The sequence below is a fragment of the Amblyomma mixtum genome, chromosome 2 (genome assembly GCF_055824585.1).
Source record: "Amblyomma mixtum isolate Tamu chromosome 2, ASM5582458v1, whole genome shotgun sequence".
Lineage (NCBI taxonomy): Eukaryota > Metazoa > Arthropoda > Arachnida > Ixodida > Ixodidae > Amblyomma > Amblyomma mixtum.
This window is the reverse complement of record NC_143013.1, coordinates 219,165,498-219,183,115: the sequence shown is the minus strand read 5'-3', so window position 1 is coordinate 219,183,115 and position 17,618 is coordinate 219,165,498. Positions and strand designations below refer to the sequence as shown.

General features: G+C 48.9%; 1 protein-coding gene across 1 annotated transcript; it reads left to right on the top strand.

The window, feature by feature from the left end:
• Positions 1 to 107: 107 nt before the first annotated feature.
• On the top strand, positions 108 to 17,176 carry LOC149362608 (beta-1,3-glucosyltransferase). Its single transcript, XM_089573119.1, has 12 exons — positions 108 to 377; positions 471 to 577; positions 3,989 to 4,068; positions 5,201 to 5,312; positions 8,149 to 8,276; positions 10,223 to 10,283; positions 11,166 to 11,285; positions 12,918 to 12,987; positions 13,129 to 13,339; positions 13,989 to 14,111; positions 15,222 to 15,366; positions 16,889 to 17,176. Exons 1-12 carry the CDS (start codon positions 284 to 286, stop codon positions 17,033 to 17,035), a joined length of 1,398 nt encoding a protein of 465 aa, XP_089429245.1. The 5' UTR covers positions 108 to 283; the 3' UTR covers positions 17,036 to 17,176.
• The last annotated feature ends 442 nt before the right edge of the window (positions 17,177 to 17,618 follow it).

Here is a 17,618-nt window from a genome sequence, read left to right as displayed (position 1 = left end):
TAACAATTATTTATTTCGTACAAAAAGCATTAATTTGTAAAACTACAAACTTATTTTGTGTTTGCGGAATTGAGATCACATTTTTTGGGGGCGGTTACTGTCTGTGAACGACGGACGCGTGTTTATGGTGTTCGTGTTTGTCGACCGGCAAGCGACCGGCGGTGGCTATCGAGTGCAGTGATAACGCTGGGGCGCGCGATGCATACTTTTGGCGTTCGTAGTGCGATATGCTGACGTCGTCAAGTATTATTCAAGCCGTTAGATTGTAAATAAAGGTAGTGTCATGGTTGCCCTTCCGTTGAGGACGACACTAATCTTTTCGCTCAGTTTTTTCTTGTGCAACATTTTTGGACCATGTACGGGTGAAACGGAGAGAGGTAAGCGGGCTGCACGCTCCTGTACCAGAAACTGAACAAGACAGCTTTCCCTGTCATCGGCGCGGCTAAGTCTATGCGCTATTTGTTTGTCAGATGCTGATATTGTCGTCGTCGTGCTCAGCCAAGACAGCACAATGAGCAGCAAAGCGGCAGAACAGCTATCGTCAAGCGTAGCGGAGCAAGCTGCGGCGCTGAGAATGGTACATGTACACGCTTGTTTTGTTTGTGCGCTCTGTAAGTGCATGCAAATTGTTCAGATGCATGGCATCTTATCTACATAAGTACTAAAAACCATTACATGAAACCACTGCCCCGCCACAACCTTTCCTGGAAGCCAGTTGCGACCTTCAATACACTGCTAGATTCCTGTGCAGTGTATGTACAGCAGGAGGCAAATATTCAACTTGAAGGTAATCTGGGAATCAAATGTAATTAATGGAACGACTAGCTATTGGTGATTGCGCAGCTTATTCGTGGAAAGCCCACCCGACAGCTGGCAGTATGCATGCCTAATTTTCAGTACGAAAAATGTGGCGACCGCAATCAAAAGTGCACCTCGGCCGAGCCAGCCAACCACTGTGCCAATGGCGGTAAAGGAGAGAGAAATGAAATTTTATTTAGAGCAGGCGCGAACCCTTTGCGCTAGGTGGGCAGCCAACTCGGTCCAGGAAGCCGTGTACCCGAGCCATCTCCTGAGTCCGAACGACCACTCTACCTGATCTGGTTATCCAGGCTGGGGCTTACAGCTGAGCTGTCTCTGTCACTGCTCTTCGGTTAGGTCTTTGGTGCTGACGGTCACATGCGGTCCCTTTCATCTCCACACCTAATGTGGTATAGGTATGTGGAAGGACGCTTCGGGGAAGTCGTCCTGGATTAAGGAATGGTGCGAATGACATCCGTGTGTACTGTGTATGCAATGTGGCGGTCATTTGAGGCAATTAGAGGTTGGTGTGAACAACGGGGAGAATTTCCAGGGAGAGAGAGCAAACCTTTAATAAACAATTATAGACCGTTTACAGCGCGCAGTTCTTCCGTTCGAGACTAGATGGCGCCACAGGCGCGCTCGCAACACGGCGCCATTACGAGCCTCGTAAGTCGCTGCCCTGCTGAACTGCTCGGGGCTGGAGTCTCAAAGGGCTGTAGTCCAACGGGCGCGAGTAGCGGCCTTGTCCAGCGGGGTCCCGGACTAAGGACTCCACCTATGTAAAGGGCCGTTTTTGGTCTGCAAACTCTCCTTTTGTTTATTAAAAAGTTTTCACCACCACCACCTGCCATGTACGCCTCGACGCAGCAATGGAAACATCGCCGGTGGTTGCCGAATGTGTTCTTTCTACGAAGAAATTGACCCTTTCTACGAAGAAATGACCCTTTCCGAACGGGCGAATGCACGTTTGCCAGCGTTAGATAGCCAGTAGAAAGAAAGGTTTCGACCTTAGAAAATCTGCGATTGTAAGTGCGCATTATAGCCGCATGAACGAGCAGTTCCGCCACTGAAACCGGCACTTCGTGCTTTCAGTTGCTATGCAGTGCGTCTGTGTGTGTAGCTAGACCCAACTTCTTGTAAGTTAAGGTATGCATCCATTATTAACAGGAGCACCCGAGGCTGAATCAGGAACAAAGAAGGACGACTTACGTACGTACTGCTACTGTAGATTGTGCAGTGCGCAGCCGTGCAGGCTGACAATGCTTACCGTCAGTCCATGTATTACATGACGTCTTGGTACTATAGTCGGATACAACTTAAGTCTGCAGTGAAGCTCCGCCCACATTCAGCCTCCGCGCACAGAATTCCTCCACGACGAAGAAGTAGTCCGCTGCTTAAACGTTTCTTGTGACCTAAACAAAAGCCTATCACAAGAAAGAAAAATTATGTGCTCTAGAATTTTTACACATGATTGTTTGATATAGCCAAACATTAAAAAACTGATCTCGTAACTGTTGCGATTAGCCAGCGGAGTAATACAGGACGCCGTGGACCGCAGCCCAGTGTTAGCAACTGCTGTTTTTTCAAGCTGTATCCTACTATAATTTTTAACTTCGCTCCAAGCAGCGCGGTTTTCGTGGACCATATTCGGAATAAATAATTTGCGTTAGGGCTGCTGTGTTGGGAGGTTGTCACTTCCTCGCGGGCCATGCGAGACAGTCACTCGAAGTGACTCCGCAGGCCAGCGTTGAGAGTGAAGCTGATTACTTAACACCAACAAGACCTCTAATGCCAGAATAGCGCGATCTCTGCGTGTGGTCGTCCGATGAGTGATGATGTCCTCGTGGAGTTGTAAGGGTACGTCTTGGGCCGACATGGTGCAAGCGGAACCCGCACATGGTGTCTGCAAACAGATCCTTGGATCTGTTTGGGAGACAATAGGTGTCGAATCATCGTCTCCATGAGTTTCCCAACACATGAGGTTAGCGAAATGGGTCTCAAGTTGTCAAAGTGTACCGTCTTTCCGGGCTTAGGAATGAATGTTACAAGGGAGGTTTTCCATTCGCTAGAGTGGGAAAGCCCGTCCCAAATCCGACTGATGTAGTCGAGTAGTTGGGTATACGCCTGATCGGACAAGTTCACAAGCAACGTAAATGTAATGCGACCGGGAGCCGTACCCCTTTTTCATCCTGGCTATGGCTGCTTTTAAGTCATCGAGCGTGAAAGGAGCGCCCTGGTCCGTGTTTGGTTGTCCTGCATACTGGAACTCAGGACCTTGTGGGTACTCTGTGCGGCATAGGTAGCGCTTACACAGATCCTCAGCTATAGCTGTGTATTCGTGCCCGAGTAGTTGTGTAGAGCCCGCTTTAGGTTGCGTTGGGCTTCACCGCGCGTGATGGACGCGTCGAGGAGAGCGCGAAAGAGGTGCCAGGTGCTTCTCGGTGGTAAGGAAAGGGAGGAACGTGAGAGTGAGAGAAGAAGGAAAGAGGAGCCGTAGTGGAGGGCTTCGGAATCATTTCGACCACCGGTAGGAGGTTAGCTGTACGGGCCAGAGGTGTGGAACTGGGACGAAAGGGTGTGAAGCAGCGCGAAGCAGCTGCCGCTGCCTCCGCCGGCTCACGTCGATTGTATAACTGGATCGTTGCCTAGCTTAGCCAATTTGGTTTGGTTGCCTTATATTTTCACGGAAAGTTTCAGATAATATCACAGAGCTCACTTTTCAATTTCGGGCACCGCACGAAGCAGGGGCGAAAACCTTAAGCGGTAAACGGAATGCAAGAGCGGGATTTTCTTGCAAGAAAGGGTCATGACCTTCGACATTAAACACATATCTTCTAGCCAAAACGACGCGTCTGATCACCCTGTGGCCTTTGAGAATATTGTGCGCGCCCTGCCTAGACCACGCCTGCGGGTCATCGACAGAACAGCACCGTCAGCGCTGCTCTTCACGGTATCACTTCGTCGTATAGCATTTGGCATAAAGCTATTCAGGATGCGATTTCGAGAACGAAGCGTGGACGGCGCTCGTACAAGGTACTTTCGACTCGTTACAGAGGGTCAAGTTCTTCGCCGGTAAAGGGTAAAACACGTTTCATGCAATCGGCACTACAGAGAGCGATGTACAAACTGGAAGCGGTACCGCAAGACACATTGGAGAACGACAGTCTTGAAGTGCTGTGCTTTCCAGGCAACCCCCACCGTTTACCTGCTGCACAAGCACTGGCCGGACGTCGTGGGCGCATGGACTGTGTTTCCCCTCATTCAAAGGTAAGGCGCGCATGCCAGGAAGTATGTACTCCGTTAAGCTTGTTATTTTTATTGTTTTATTAAGGGTAGTTACATCCGCGAGGGCGAAGCCGTTTTGGACGTCCAACGTGCTGGAGACGATCTGGGCTTCTTTAGTTGGGGCAGAATTGAGCGTCACGCGGAAACGCAGGATAACGAGTCGACTAGAGGGGCAGTTGGTCGTATAAAAAGCTGTGGCAAAAATTAAAAGAATGACAGACGAAAAGATGTGATGTACGGTCCTTTGTCGTGCTCCTTTGGCTTATTTTTTGCACTTAATTATTAACTTGAAAAACTTGTGTAATATTTTCAGTGCTAGCCACTCTGTACTGGCGCCGCCATGCGATCGGGCTGCGTTAAAACTTAAAAGGACCCTGAAATGATTTCGATGGGCATATTCTAGTACAGCAGATCTGTAGAGATGGTCTCTGTTGGTAGTAGAGTCAAATCTGAAAGCTCTGCGTGGACGCTATAATTTAGAAATAATGTTTAAAGATCGCAGCTCGCAACCGATTAGGAAGAAGCACCTCATAGCGCGTTCCGTGCCCCGATGACGTCAGTGGGCAGACGGGGAAGCTTGAAGGCTGGCTCTTCTTTGTGCCCACTGATGTCATCGGGGTAGGGGACTCGCGGTGAGGTGTGTCCTCCTAATCGGTTGCGATCTGAGATCTTTAAACATTATTTCTAAATTATAGCGTCCACGCAGAGCTTTCACATTTGACTCGAATACATGCCCATCGAAATTATTTCAGGGTCCCTTTAATTGGAACATGCGTCGAGGCATGCGCAACTTAGAGTTTCGCTGAATTTAGCACATGATTATAAAATACTAGTGGTAGTCGCGAACGGCAAGAAGGCACTTATACACAGCCGACAGCTTCGCAACGTTACTAGTGCGAAATTTGCGTAAATTTACACATAGGTCGGCGATTGTGATATCTCTGTCGGTGTACCGAAGCCCTCGACAAGCGTACACACAAGCTGCATGTTTTGTTTCCGTCATTTCTTGCATCCTGCCCTCGTCTGACCGCTTGACATGCTGGTTCCGGCTTTCATTCGGCGGCAAAATAGTCAACCATCTATTCGTACGACATATGCCACATGTTTTTTTCAGGTTGCACAGGCGTCACAAACACGATGGAGACTGGTTTTTCTTTTGCGACGACACCACTGGCGTGGACCTAGCCCTTCTTCATAAAACTATACGGGGACTCAACTCTACCCAGGTAAAGAGTAAGAGATATGCTTTAGTCAGCCGTAGAGACCATGGGCTATTTGACACGCAGTACGTCGAACTTGTCCTTGGGCTTCACCAATTCATGGGGTAAAGGCAGAGTCAATGTGGCTCTTCAGTATGCTGTTCAATGCATATTGTTCGATTATTTATTCATTTAAACGTAAATTGAAACACATATTCCGACAGCTCCTGTTCCAGTTAAACTTTATCCTCGCTAAAATCAGTCGATGTTGTTTTGAGGTTCGTTTGCCCTATCTCTGAAACGAAGGAAGACGAGCAGCTAGAAATGCGTGTGAGTGCCGGCCTGGAACCGACAGTTAAAAATGGCGTGGCGTAGCAAGGGACTTGTTGTCATGTGTTATCACTTTGAGGCGCTATGCACACAATTGTTTACATAACGAAGTTGCAGTTTTTCCTGAGAGTGTGCTGCCCCTGTGTAGTTTCAGGCGAATTTATCATTCTTCACATCGCAACTTGTGCCTTTTTTTATAATAATAATAATAATAATAATAATAATTCTTTATTGCGCCTAATATTTAAAAAAATGTACAGAAATCCGGCCTGCCACAGCCTCATAGGGCTTGAGCGGCAGAGCTCGACAGGCAGCGGAACCGCACAGACATACACACAGGCAAAAAAAAAAACACATTCAAAATAACGGACATCAAATTAGTATGACGGTGAGAACAAAATAGACACAAGACTCATGTTACATGAAGGAAAAAAAAAAATCCTCATCAGATTAAATCGCAAGGAAGAAAAACCAAAGTGGCATAACAATACCTCAGATCAGTGCAATAAATACAGCAGTAACCAATGACATCACAAGATTTACTTCACAGGTGGTAAAGCACATGCATGATGTCGTAAACCCTCTAATTAATGTATCGCAGCATCTTTTTTATTTTGTATTTAGTTTTTGCCCGGCGAACACTTGGAGGTAACCTGTTAAAGTGAAAGGGAACGTAATAATCTCTTAAACGCCTTCCATATCTTGTAGACCGTCGGGGAATACAAAAAGGTTCCTTCGGTCGAAGAGACCGTGTGGGAACATACGGAATCTTATAGTCACTAAGCCAAAAATGTTTTAGGACGATCGTTTCTATCAAAAGGCGATCAAAATCAGGTAGAGAAAATACCTTAAAGAGATCAGAATTGGAGGGAAGGCCTAAATCATAGCCGATATTTTTTAATAAAGATCGTAGGAGAGAATTAATCCTGCACTTCCAGCGAACTGCACAGTGACCATAAATCGTTATGCCATAGCGCAGTATGCTATAACCAAGCTATGCCAGCTATACCAAACGAATCAAATCGTAAATTTCTCTATACTCAGCAGCATGCCATTTTTATGCAGGGCGATTCTGCCACCAGTAGTAGCACCATTTCTTTTCTTTTTTATTTTTTTCTGAATTTTTAGGCTCATGTGGATCGTTAAAAAGAAGAACGATTCCACGATGCCGCGAGTGTTGATTTGGCTAATCTTGGTATAATGTTGCTAATTGCAATCCCTGTGGCACTTTATACGAAATTTTGTGCACCCCCTGTGCAGCATTTACTATTAGTTTTTTGCGTTCGAAAACAAAGGAATTCGCTTTCTCTAACCCTGGATATAATATTTACACGGAAACCTATTTGCGTTGAGTCGTAGTAAAGAATGGCGCTTGAAAGGTTTTTTTTTTTATCTCTCATTCTTACGCGCCTTGCTGCTAGGTAACCTTATGTAACCTTATATAGCGTGTTTAGGTGCTATTAAAGTTCTGCAACCAAATCAACGGGAGCGCAGTATTCATTTTTGCGTTTAGGCCAGGTAGACTTTACGACAGTGCACCATAGAGCCTGCGGCTTTTAAAATGCCGTTCATTCTTCGCCCTTCCCGTTCGACTTATTTCTGCGAGCGAAAAAGAAAAATGCACTGGAAAGCCAGCGTGACGTTCGTTTCGTTAATCAAGAATTGCGATCAGCATACTGTATGAGGTCCCTTCCGAAAAGGGTCCTTAAAGGTGCACTGAAGAGGATTCTGAACTTGTCTTTTTGCCGCGGGAACTCGATCTACACGTTCCTAGCATTCTTAGAAACTGCGACTTATTGCCCTCTGTGACCGATTTCCCTAATTAAATCGAATTAACGTCCGGCTCCCGCCTTTATTTTTTGAATTCTCCGCGTACGGTGGGCGGAGTCGACCAACGCGTGAAGTGCCTTTCAGCCAGCTCCGTGGAGGCTTTGCTTTCGCTTTATTTTGTTTTTAGGTTTCCATAAATAAATAGTTTCATTAGCAGATAATATAGCCGCTAAATAAGCCCGCAGAAATAAAAATACGCGCGTACTATTTGCTACTACGGACTACTACGTGTTACTCCGCCGATGGCAGAGCGGCAAGCCGCCACGGGACTGGCTGAAAGGCGCTCCACGCGTTGGTCGACTCCGCCCACCGTACGCGGCAGAATTCAAAAAAAAAAAGGCGGGAGCCGGACGTTAATTCGATTTAATTACGGAAATCGGCCACACAGGGCAATAAATCGCAGTTTCTAAGAAAGCTCGGAACGTGCAGATCGAATTCCCGCGGCAAAAAGACAAGTTCAGATTCCTCTTCAGTGCACCTTTAAATGCGCCCCTGCTGTACCCTCTCTATAGCACTGCGGTTATGATTCCATACGCCTGAGTGTATATATTTGAATACGAACTTCAGCAAGAGGAAGTACCTTTTATGTTTCGTTCCATATATGAAACAGCTAATATTACACGGCACCTCGTGCCGTCTTCAGAAAAACCTGTCGCCCTCGATCTTCTCCTGTTCCATCCTTGTGTATGCGGCGTCCGCGCAGGCGCATTTCGTGGGCCACGCGTTGCTGGACGAAGAGGCCACCATCGTGCACCACTTCGATGAGGCGCGCTCGCTCGCCTACCCGGACCTGTCGGCCGGCGTGGCGCTCAGCAAGGCAGCGTTGCAGAGGTGAGGCCCAACACGGCGCCCAGCTTCGAGATGCAGCCCATTCCCTCCCCTCTTTAATCCCGCTTTCGAAGAGTGGGCGAAGAGATCGGAAGAATATAGCGACTGACGTGACGCGGTTGTAAAAGCAAGCGCCGCGTATCTTATGGCTGCTTTTGTAGCGAGAGCTACACTGCGCCAGCTCTTCGAGCCTTCAGCGTGGCACCCCTTGAGCTCCGCGGAGGCGCCGTGGCCTTGAGCCGGTAGGTCACGTGGTGCGGAGCAGCTGCTGCTGTCGGCGGCGCGGCGTGCCGGCGAAACCGAGCTGCAACAGCTGTGCGCATGCGCCGTGTCGAGTTGGGGGGGACAGTGGAGTGGAGTGGAGAGGGGGGGGGGGGGGAGTAGGCTGCTCGGTGGAGCGATCGCGTCACTCCAGGTCACGGTGCTCCAGGTTTAACCAGAGCTAAACCACACCCAATTTTTTGGTCAGACCCTGCGGCTTCGCGAGAACCGTATAGTGAGCAGGCTGTTCGGCTCTGTCAGTTGTAGCAGCTGCTTGCCTGTGTGTGCATGTATCTTACACCACTGTCCGTTCTGTGAGCACGTTTTGTCTTTACTATCAGCGTCAAACGAAACATGAACAGGGTGACTGAAACATGAACACAAAACCATGAAAGTGTCAGGCGCTGCAGAAAAAATACAGGCGGGGCTCATTAACGCTCCCACGCAGTGGTACTCGCGCCATTCAAATGAAAATCAAGTACACTAGTATTCGTTCTACTTAAATTAAAATGTTCTCACTTTGCTGTTTACATTTTAATTGTCTTGTTCGCGTTTCATTTGACCGTGACTGTATACCTGTGCCAAGTTACAGTCGAGCCCGGATATATCAAACCCGGATATTTCGAAATATGGTCTATACCGAACACACACATTATCCCCCTTGAATATGCTGCGTAAACCGCAGTAAAGTAGCGCTGTATATCGAAATTCAATTTCGTCGGCCATTCGGTACATCGAACTGCGCGCTGCTCCCCTGTAAGCGGCGCTTCTCCTGACGGTGCACTTCGGCTACTTTTCGCGCGCAGGCTGCGCGGCCTTGGGCAATCTGCTGGCAGCGCCAGGTCTGTGAGACCACGTGACGATGTCAGCATGCAGTGTGCTTGGCACTCATTTTCCACACCGCTTCGCTGTTATGCGGCTGTGGAGCCAACCTCATCGATATACCGAATGCTTTTCGATACCCTTCGGGTGCGCTATATCCTGGTTCGATATATGAAGTTTAGGTTTCTGCTCTTCGCAACCACTGCATGTCGTCCGTTCGCCACCGTGCGCGAAGAAGCTATATATAGCATCTGCTATGGCGCCCAGCGCCGAATTGCGCGCCTTGAAGGGATGAAAACTGAAGTTTTCTCCACGCGCGCATGCGCAGTATTGTGCAGCGATATATATGTCGCGAAAAATGAGGTTTGTTGGAACTCAAACACTTGTTGCCGTAGTTGAGATTTTGTGTGCTCAAACAGGTGGGGGTCACAGCTAAAAAGGGCAAATCGCGAGGCCGCAGGTTTCACGGTAGATGTAACGGGCAGGGCTTCTGTCTCGCTCCCCGCTACAAACATGGAAACATAACTCTGTACAGGTCAATATAGTATTATAGGGAACACCTCAGTTTCAAGCAGGCGACGATTGCCCTCAATCATCAGTGAAAGGTATATCGTTTTTTTTTTCATATTTTTATCTCGACGGGTAACCCCGAAGAGTTGGAGTGAGATGGTAGGGGGGTTCGACTGTCCTCGCCTCGAGCAAAAAAGTTTCAGTGAGAAACCACGCTGGCCGTAATTACTTTTTTTTTCAGCAAATAAATTTCAAGAACTGCATTGTGTAGAGCACCATTCCTGCAGAGAGTATCCTCGCGGACGCTGATGGCGTCAACAAACAAAAACTTTGAAGCCACCTTTTGAAACTTTCAGGGTGGCTGAAGCACTGGACGTCACCTCACCGGACGACTTCACCATCGATCGACAGTACGAGGTGAGCTACAAGACCACATAAAAGCAGCGCCCGCTCATTATATTAAGGCGAAAGCCTTTAATGCCTCATCGTTGTAACCAGGAGTTGTCGACAGAAATTGTCACGCTTTTCAATTGGTCGTGACGTCACAGTGCGCGAATTTCAAACGGGGCCAATTGTAATTTGGCTAGTAACCATGCATTCAATTAAAGGCATGGTATAGTGATGCTCCAAGTAAGTGGGACTGAGTTCAGTTTGTTGACCAATTATCCTAATTTCTTGTCAGACCAGAAAAATAAATAAAACCGAGTAGGAAATTGGTCGCGTTGGTGAATCGACAGAGGCCCTCCGGAGTGCGAGACGAGCACTTAACCACTCTGCCATGCCAGCTTTTTTTTTTCTTTATTCACTCTGCCATGCCAGCTGGATGGTTTGGAATGAACAAAGGCGCGTCTATAATAGTGAATACGGTGTCTTCGTTCACTCCCATCTTCCTCCCTTCCCTTACGGCGAAATTCAGGTGTCCACCAAGATATGCGAGACAGATACATTCCCTTTCCTCAAAAACAAATTTAACGACGCGCAAGGCATAGAGCCGAACGGGCGATGGCGTTCTGTGGACTTTAGGTCACCAAAGTGCCCACTGAATTATTTCCCATTTCACGGCTTGTGAACTGGATTGATCCAATTTATGCCCACAATTCGCCTTTTTCACAAGACCGCTCAGCGCATGCGCGCTTCTTCTCCTCCAGCTCCATTGGTTGAAATCTAACCGCCAGCTCTATAGTGCGCATGCGCAGTTCGTGTCAGCGATATGTGCATGCGTGCGTGCGTGTGTATGGCTTTGGCTAGAAGCTTGTCAGCACAAAACGTCGCCATTTCTCTGTGCGCATTTATGCGCAGGTCGCGAAATTCCTGAAGGCGCACTGCGGAGGCCTGTTGCTCGAGCACTCCGAGTCCTTCTGCCTCGGGGAACGACGAGAAGGGTGCGCCACCTGGACACCGCTGCAAGCGCCCTCATGCGTGAGTTCATATTTGTGTCTGACCGCCGAATGCGCTTCGCAGTCGGGCAGTGCCTTTCCCGACCCGATACACCTTTCCCACTTCTGTGGATAAATGATAGAACGCGCATATTCAACCACCATTCCAATGCTTTGGTTGCAGAACATAGGTGCTGAAAACATGAAATGGACATGTAATATGGAATATAATGTTCCGAAACTTCACGTCGGCTACGAGGGATGCCATAGTGAATAATCTCGGTATCGATTTCCGCTATCTATACATGCTCTGATGCCGCATTGATTCGATCCCGCCGAATACTGTAGCCGCTGAGCCACCGCGGCTGGCAAATAAAGTGTGCTAGGCGATAAAAGTGTATTTGGCGCCAACGCTCTCTAGTGACCTCCCATGCCCGGGATCCTGGGCATGATCCGCTCAAAGCACCCGGCGGCGGTCAGAAGCGCTATCGGAAGAAGGCTACTCCTGCTAACATTTTAGCAGTGCAGCGAAGCTAGCTTTAAAGGCAATAATAAAAGCGTGTGATCTATAGTGTCGAACATGGCTGCGCTCGGGTGGATGCCAATGAGTAATTACTCCCTTATTGCAGAAAGTAATGTTACAACACCGTTACGACAGGGGTCTGGTTATCACACCTCATGGCGTGTTTTGTAGCTAATGCAGTGGCTGTAGGCATATAAGCCGTTTTTCAGAGCAAATTTCTCTGCTTTTACGTGTCTTTTTTATTAATTCGCTATAGAGACGCTGCTTCGGTGCAGATATATACGTGCAGAGATTTACTTTTACGACAGAAACGTGAAATAATTGCAAACACTGTGGCATTCCGGCCAAAACGGTCTCGTTACCGTGCAACGAATCTACAATCGGCGTGAATGAAGGTGCTAACTTGTCTTGCTAACCATTATCGCCGGGTCACTTTAATTCTTAACTTCTGCGGTGACCGAAAGTTGTGTCTTTGGATTTTCAAATGTTAAGGTATCTAAATTTCTCACCTCAAGGTTGTGAGCCGCTTAATTCAATTTGCCCTTTATTTCAGTGCCACCAACGTTAGAGCTAATTTCCTGGTATTGAAATCGTTTTCACGCGACAGCTGCATATGAGGCACAATGGTAAGTCCACGCACATTCAAAAAAGTTACGACGAACGGCCGCCGGGACGAGAAGCAGCTGAACATTTTAGAGCTGGGAAACGATATCCTCTAGTTGTTCCCCGTCACTCACGCGGAGGCAAGGCGAAGTACGATGTCACTGTTGGTGAGGACGACGGACTTATAATTATGCAGGGCGCTGGATGCCTTATAGGAAATGTGCTCGGGGCAAATATTTCTTCACTTCACAGATCTCCCTGCCTTCGCCCATCTCTTTCGTACAAAAGGAGGAGGGGTGCATTGTTGAAGCTCCCGGCCCACTACCATTGAGGCTGCTTGAAATTTATCATGATTTTTCACCTGTCTAGGATGATATGTAATGCCTCTGAGGCATGGCGATGCCGATGGGACTGTAATCGGCAAGCACGTTCACAGGCGTCGCACAGCACGCTGAAAAGCCTGCAAAGCGCAAGGATTTGCAGTCACTGTCAGATATTCTCATTTCAGAATCACATATGGGCCCGTCGTAACTTGCGTTGCTCTTTCAGGCCGAGCGCGTGCCCAAGGATGCCCTGACGGTCGCGGTCAAGACCTGCAGCCAGTTCCACAAAGACCGCGGTACGTTGGGAGGGACCGAAACCTGCGCGATTCAAAGTGGCGAAGGAGATAATGGTAGCGCAGTGCAGTTCAGTGATGGTTCCTGCGGATTTGGAGTATACTATCTGAGGCGCGGAGATGCGCGTTCTGGTCCACATGCAGTGCCGGTGATCCGTGCCACGTGGGCCGGGGACGCCCACCGGGTGACCTTCTTCAGCGACGTGGCGGACGAGCGCGTGCCGACGGTGTCCGTGGGCGTGGCCAACGTGGAGCGCGGCCACTGCGCCAAGACGATGGCCATCCTGAGGCACGTCGTGGAGCGCCGCCTGCTGGGACGCTGGCTGCTGCTTGCCGACGACGACACGCTCGTCAGGCACGTGTTCCCCGCAGCCTGCCTCGGGGGCCGCTGTCCTCCGCGTCTGATGAATGGGCCCGAGTGCTTCGTGCTAGAATCGTGGGTTACTTAAAGAGAGACAATGAGAATTAATCGAAGTAGGCCTGTGTCGATACATTACTGCGTCTTAGTGACAAAGACCCCACTGTAAAAGGGCGAGAAATCAAACGCAGGTATCGCAGCCACCGGCCGTTTTCGCAACCTAACTGCGGTGACGTCAATGCGGTTTTTTTCTGTGCGGATCTCTGAGGCTAGGCTGCACTGTCAGTAACTTCCAAACGGGGATCACGGAATCCTTTTAAGTTTAGACGTCACAAGTTTGAATGGATATACTGCAGCTACATTTCTCACTCTAATTTTTTTTTTTCAACCCTAAATACGTTTTTTGCTAGCGAATAAACACAAGCGGAGCCACCTTACAGGCCTATGTACACGCTGGATAAGATGCACATTGTTAACGGCCGCTGTAACCCGAACATGAGCCCGAAAAGCAAGCGAGCCCATCGCATACAGACCGCGTTACAGATTACTGTCCGAATTTGTGATACATTTATTAATGCATGCATGTATGGTATACTCGGCCTAGTGCATGCGCGACTCCTGAAAGTCACAATTGGGCTCTTCACAGCATACCGCGCCTCCTGGACCTGCTGAGCTGCTTCGACTCGGAAGATGACGTCGCGCTTGGAGAGCGATATGGATACGCAGCGGCTACCGAACGCGGCTACGACTACCTCACGGGAGGGTCAGGGTACGCACATCTCATGGTTCGTTTGGTTCCGCATTAAAGCCAGGGGACTTTAAAGCAGGGATTGTTGTTCGGGTACTCTCGTATAAACTTCTAGTCAACAATGGAGACGCGGAACTTCAACAAACGCCTCTATGGCGATGACCTTTTTAATGCACGTTGGAGCAATATGGAAGCCCACTAGCTGGCAAGAGTGGTGTTTTCCGACCGGACACACAGCCTTCTCGCTGTCTTGTCACACTGCCTTGCCACCTGATCCGTGCGCACGGAATTCACGGTTATCAGACATTGTTGCCACACGTGAGACATGCTGGGACGTCAGCAGCCACGACAAGGTGCATGCTTCGAGGCAAATCATATCATGGTCGATCCTTACCCGGAGCACAGACGTTAAGTCAGACTTAGGGAGCACGGATTTGCATCTATTAACATAGTTTAGAGAGCGAAGAAGGTATAGGGGTTATTTTCGGTGTCGATCGTGGACAAACTCTGCGGTTCGTAGATGTAAGGTATTTTTCCTTGCGCGTAATTTGTAAACTTCTAGCTGAAATGAGCGTGCATGCAGGGTAATAAATGGAATGCAACAGAGATAGATATGCATATACTCAAAGGGCGTAACAAAAGTACTTATGGACGGGATTACATTCTTGTGTTTTCAACCCCGCACTAATATGCAAAACAGTTTCTCAGTTCTACAAAGCAAGCGTCGCAGAAGAGAAATGGCACTTCATGGTCCTCGAACCCAGGACCGCTGCCTACGTACGGTATAGTGAGCTAAATTAGGAAACACTCACCATTTTTAGGTCTGGGCGACGTCACTATGTAGCTTCCCGACCGTCCTTTCTGAGTAAGGAACGTACGAGGTCAAGCGCAAGAGAACGTAAAGCTTCTTCGGTGCCATCGTCTTGCCTAATAGGTGTTCTCTCAGCTTCTAGTGTGCCAGAATGTCAGAAAGCCCCTGAAGCCGCATGTTTATTTCCGCAGGCCACATGCCGCTGACCGAATCAGAACCTATGACTTATTCTCGCGTGAAGCTAGCTGCGTGTCGCGTTGTAGAGGTCGACGCCCTTGCGTTGTAGGTTGGAGATATGTCACAGGTACTGGTTCGCCCAGGATGGTGTTCAGTCGCAAGATCGTGGAGCGGATCGTCAACTCGGGCTGTTCGTGCCCCTCGGACGACTCTCCGGATGACATGATCCTGGGCGTGTGTCTCCAGAGACTGGGCGTCCCGACCACGCACTCTCCTCTCTTCCATCAGGTACGGCATGTGCACGGCTGACGGGCACCCAGCAGTGTTTGGAGTACGGGGCATGTGCATGATTATGGTGTAAAGTGGCTCCCGATCAGGTATGGGCATTTTGCGGGCGGTTGCGATCGTCTCTTCAAAAAGAAAATTTGAAGGCGACACTTAAGCTCCGCCTTAAGGGTATGACGCGATAGCGTAGTGGGTTAATTCCCATTTATATACAGAAGGTCATTCTATACTTTACATTCACAGATCCATGGGAGTCCTCATACCCCTCCTGCAGGAGTGGTGCAGCGGTTAAACTGCCCTGCGATGGCAGTGCTCCCAGCGGCGGGCTCTTTCCGAGTAACCGATCATTAATTTAACTGCCACTTGCCACGGTGGGCGGTTTGCTTACTATCCTATGGCCAGGCTGTGATGACGCTGCAAGGTCACGTGACCAAGGTGGCCCATCTGCCTCCTATAGGTTGCTCCGAGGGGACCACCTGCCAGAGTCATGCTCGTGATTCTTCGCTCAGAACGCCGATAACGTCGACATCACATTTTCTGAACAACGGGGCCTTTAGCGCTATCGCGTTGATTTTACATTGGCATACAACTGAAGAGAGAAGGGGAGTGTGATGGAGTGTACAGCGTGAATATTTGTTGTGAGTGTTTTCACGTTGCGTGGTGCTATGTTGTAATCTGCCGCGTCCACTAATCGACTGGTTTCTGTGTACACCTGGCATGGTGCAGACGGGGAGCGTGGAGTAATCTTCTGATGCAGCTTCCCGCCTCCCCCTAGAGAGAAGAATAAAGTGAATTTTCGGAGGCTAGCTGATCTGACCCGACGTGGCATACAAAACATGAATTTAAGAGGAGCTTGGCGAAATTGCTCGAAAAAACTCACCCATACTGCCCACTGACGTCATCGGGCTGTGGGACATGGCCGTGAGGTGTCGCCCTAATCAGTTGCGAGCAACGACTTTTAAAAATTATCTCTAAATTGCAGGGCCCCCGCAGAGCTTTCAAATTTGACTCGAATACTCGCAAAGATCACCTCTAGAATATGCTCATTGCGGGGATCCCGATGTATTTTCTTTTTCCCGTGTTTGTAACCAGGGCTCTTATCGCGGTTTTCTCGAGAAAAGCGCGAGAAAGTCGTCACGGTTTTGAATGCTCATGTACGTCCGACCAATACACGCTAGCGTTGAGCAGGCGGCTGCTGTACAGCGGCGTATGAAGTGCTTGCCGTTTGTAGTGCTACCATTTCGCCGCTTCGCTTTGTCACAGGGCGTTCCCGCGCGCAGGTTTGTGACGCCTGCGTGTTCGTTGTGACCGCGGCCCGTATACGCAGACGTTTGTTCTACCCGAGTCTTAGTGCTATAGCCCTAATGGGCATTGAGGCCTTCACGTCGTCTTCGTACTAAGCGAGCGTTAAAGTGGCCTCGGCTGTCAGTAGTTTTCAAATGCTTTGTCATAGAAATGCTATGGTTATCTGCGTGAGTTTCCACGAGACAGTATACTGACCCAATACAATCGTTTTGCTGCACAGGCAAGGCCAGAGGACTACAGTCGGAAGCTGCTGTCACACCAGAGGCCTATCTCGTTCCACAAGTTCTGGATGATGGATCCCATTGCCAACTACAGGAAGTGGCTTGCCGACAGTCCGCAAAGTGCTACTACACGTGAAGAACTGTGACAGACCAATACTTCCCGAGAACCACTTGAACATTTTTGTTCAGCAACCCTGTTGCGGACTTATGGCAACACCTTCGCTTTCAGTCACCTCAACCTGTGCCACCATTCGTGAAAACAGGTGTATATTTTCTAGCGCAAAGCATGTCGGGCTAAATTTTTACACTGCTATGCAAGACGGCTCACGCTGGCCATTAAGCCGAACACTATCGGCCAGTGCGCTAGCCGTATGCACTAAGTAAGGGAGCGTTAGAAATCGAGTCAAGTTGTAGTATCACTTAAATATCATGCTCCATTTTTGCATACCTTAGTGTGATAGTTTTGGAATCATTCTAGCGCCAAATCGGTAGCCACTCAAAACATGGCCTCCAAGATTGATATAAGTCTCGGAGGCAATGGCATTATGCCAACAATAACCTGTGCCTGATGCTGTCATTTTTCCACCTTTCCGTGAAAACTTCACACACGTGACCGTAGAGTTTCAGCACAGCGCAGACATACAAGCGTAGATGTACAGTGTCAGTCAAAAGTTCCCAGGCCACAGGGTTGCTTTTGAGCAGTATAGTCAGGCAGTTGCGACACCCCCG

Coding starts and splice junctions, on each gene's coding strand:
- LOC149362608 (XM_089573119.1), top strand. CDS start 284: ATGGTTGCCCTTCCGTTGAGGACGACACTAATCTTTTCGCTCAGTTTT. Junction 378..470: donor TACGGGTGAAACGGAGAGAG/GTAAGCGGGCTG, acceptor TTTGTTTGTCAG/ATGCTGATATTGTCGTCGTC. Junction 5,313..8,148: donor GGGGACTCAACTCTACCCAG/GTAAAGAGTAAG, acceptor GCGTCCGCGCAG/GCGCATTTCGTGGGCCACGC.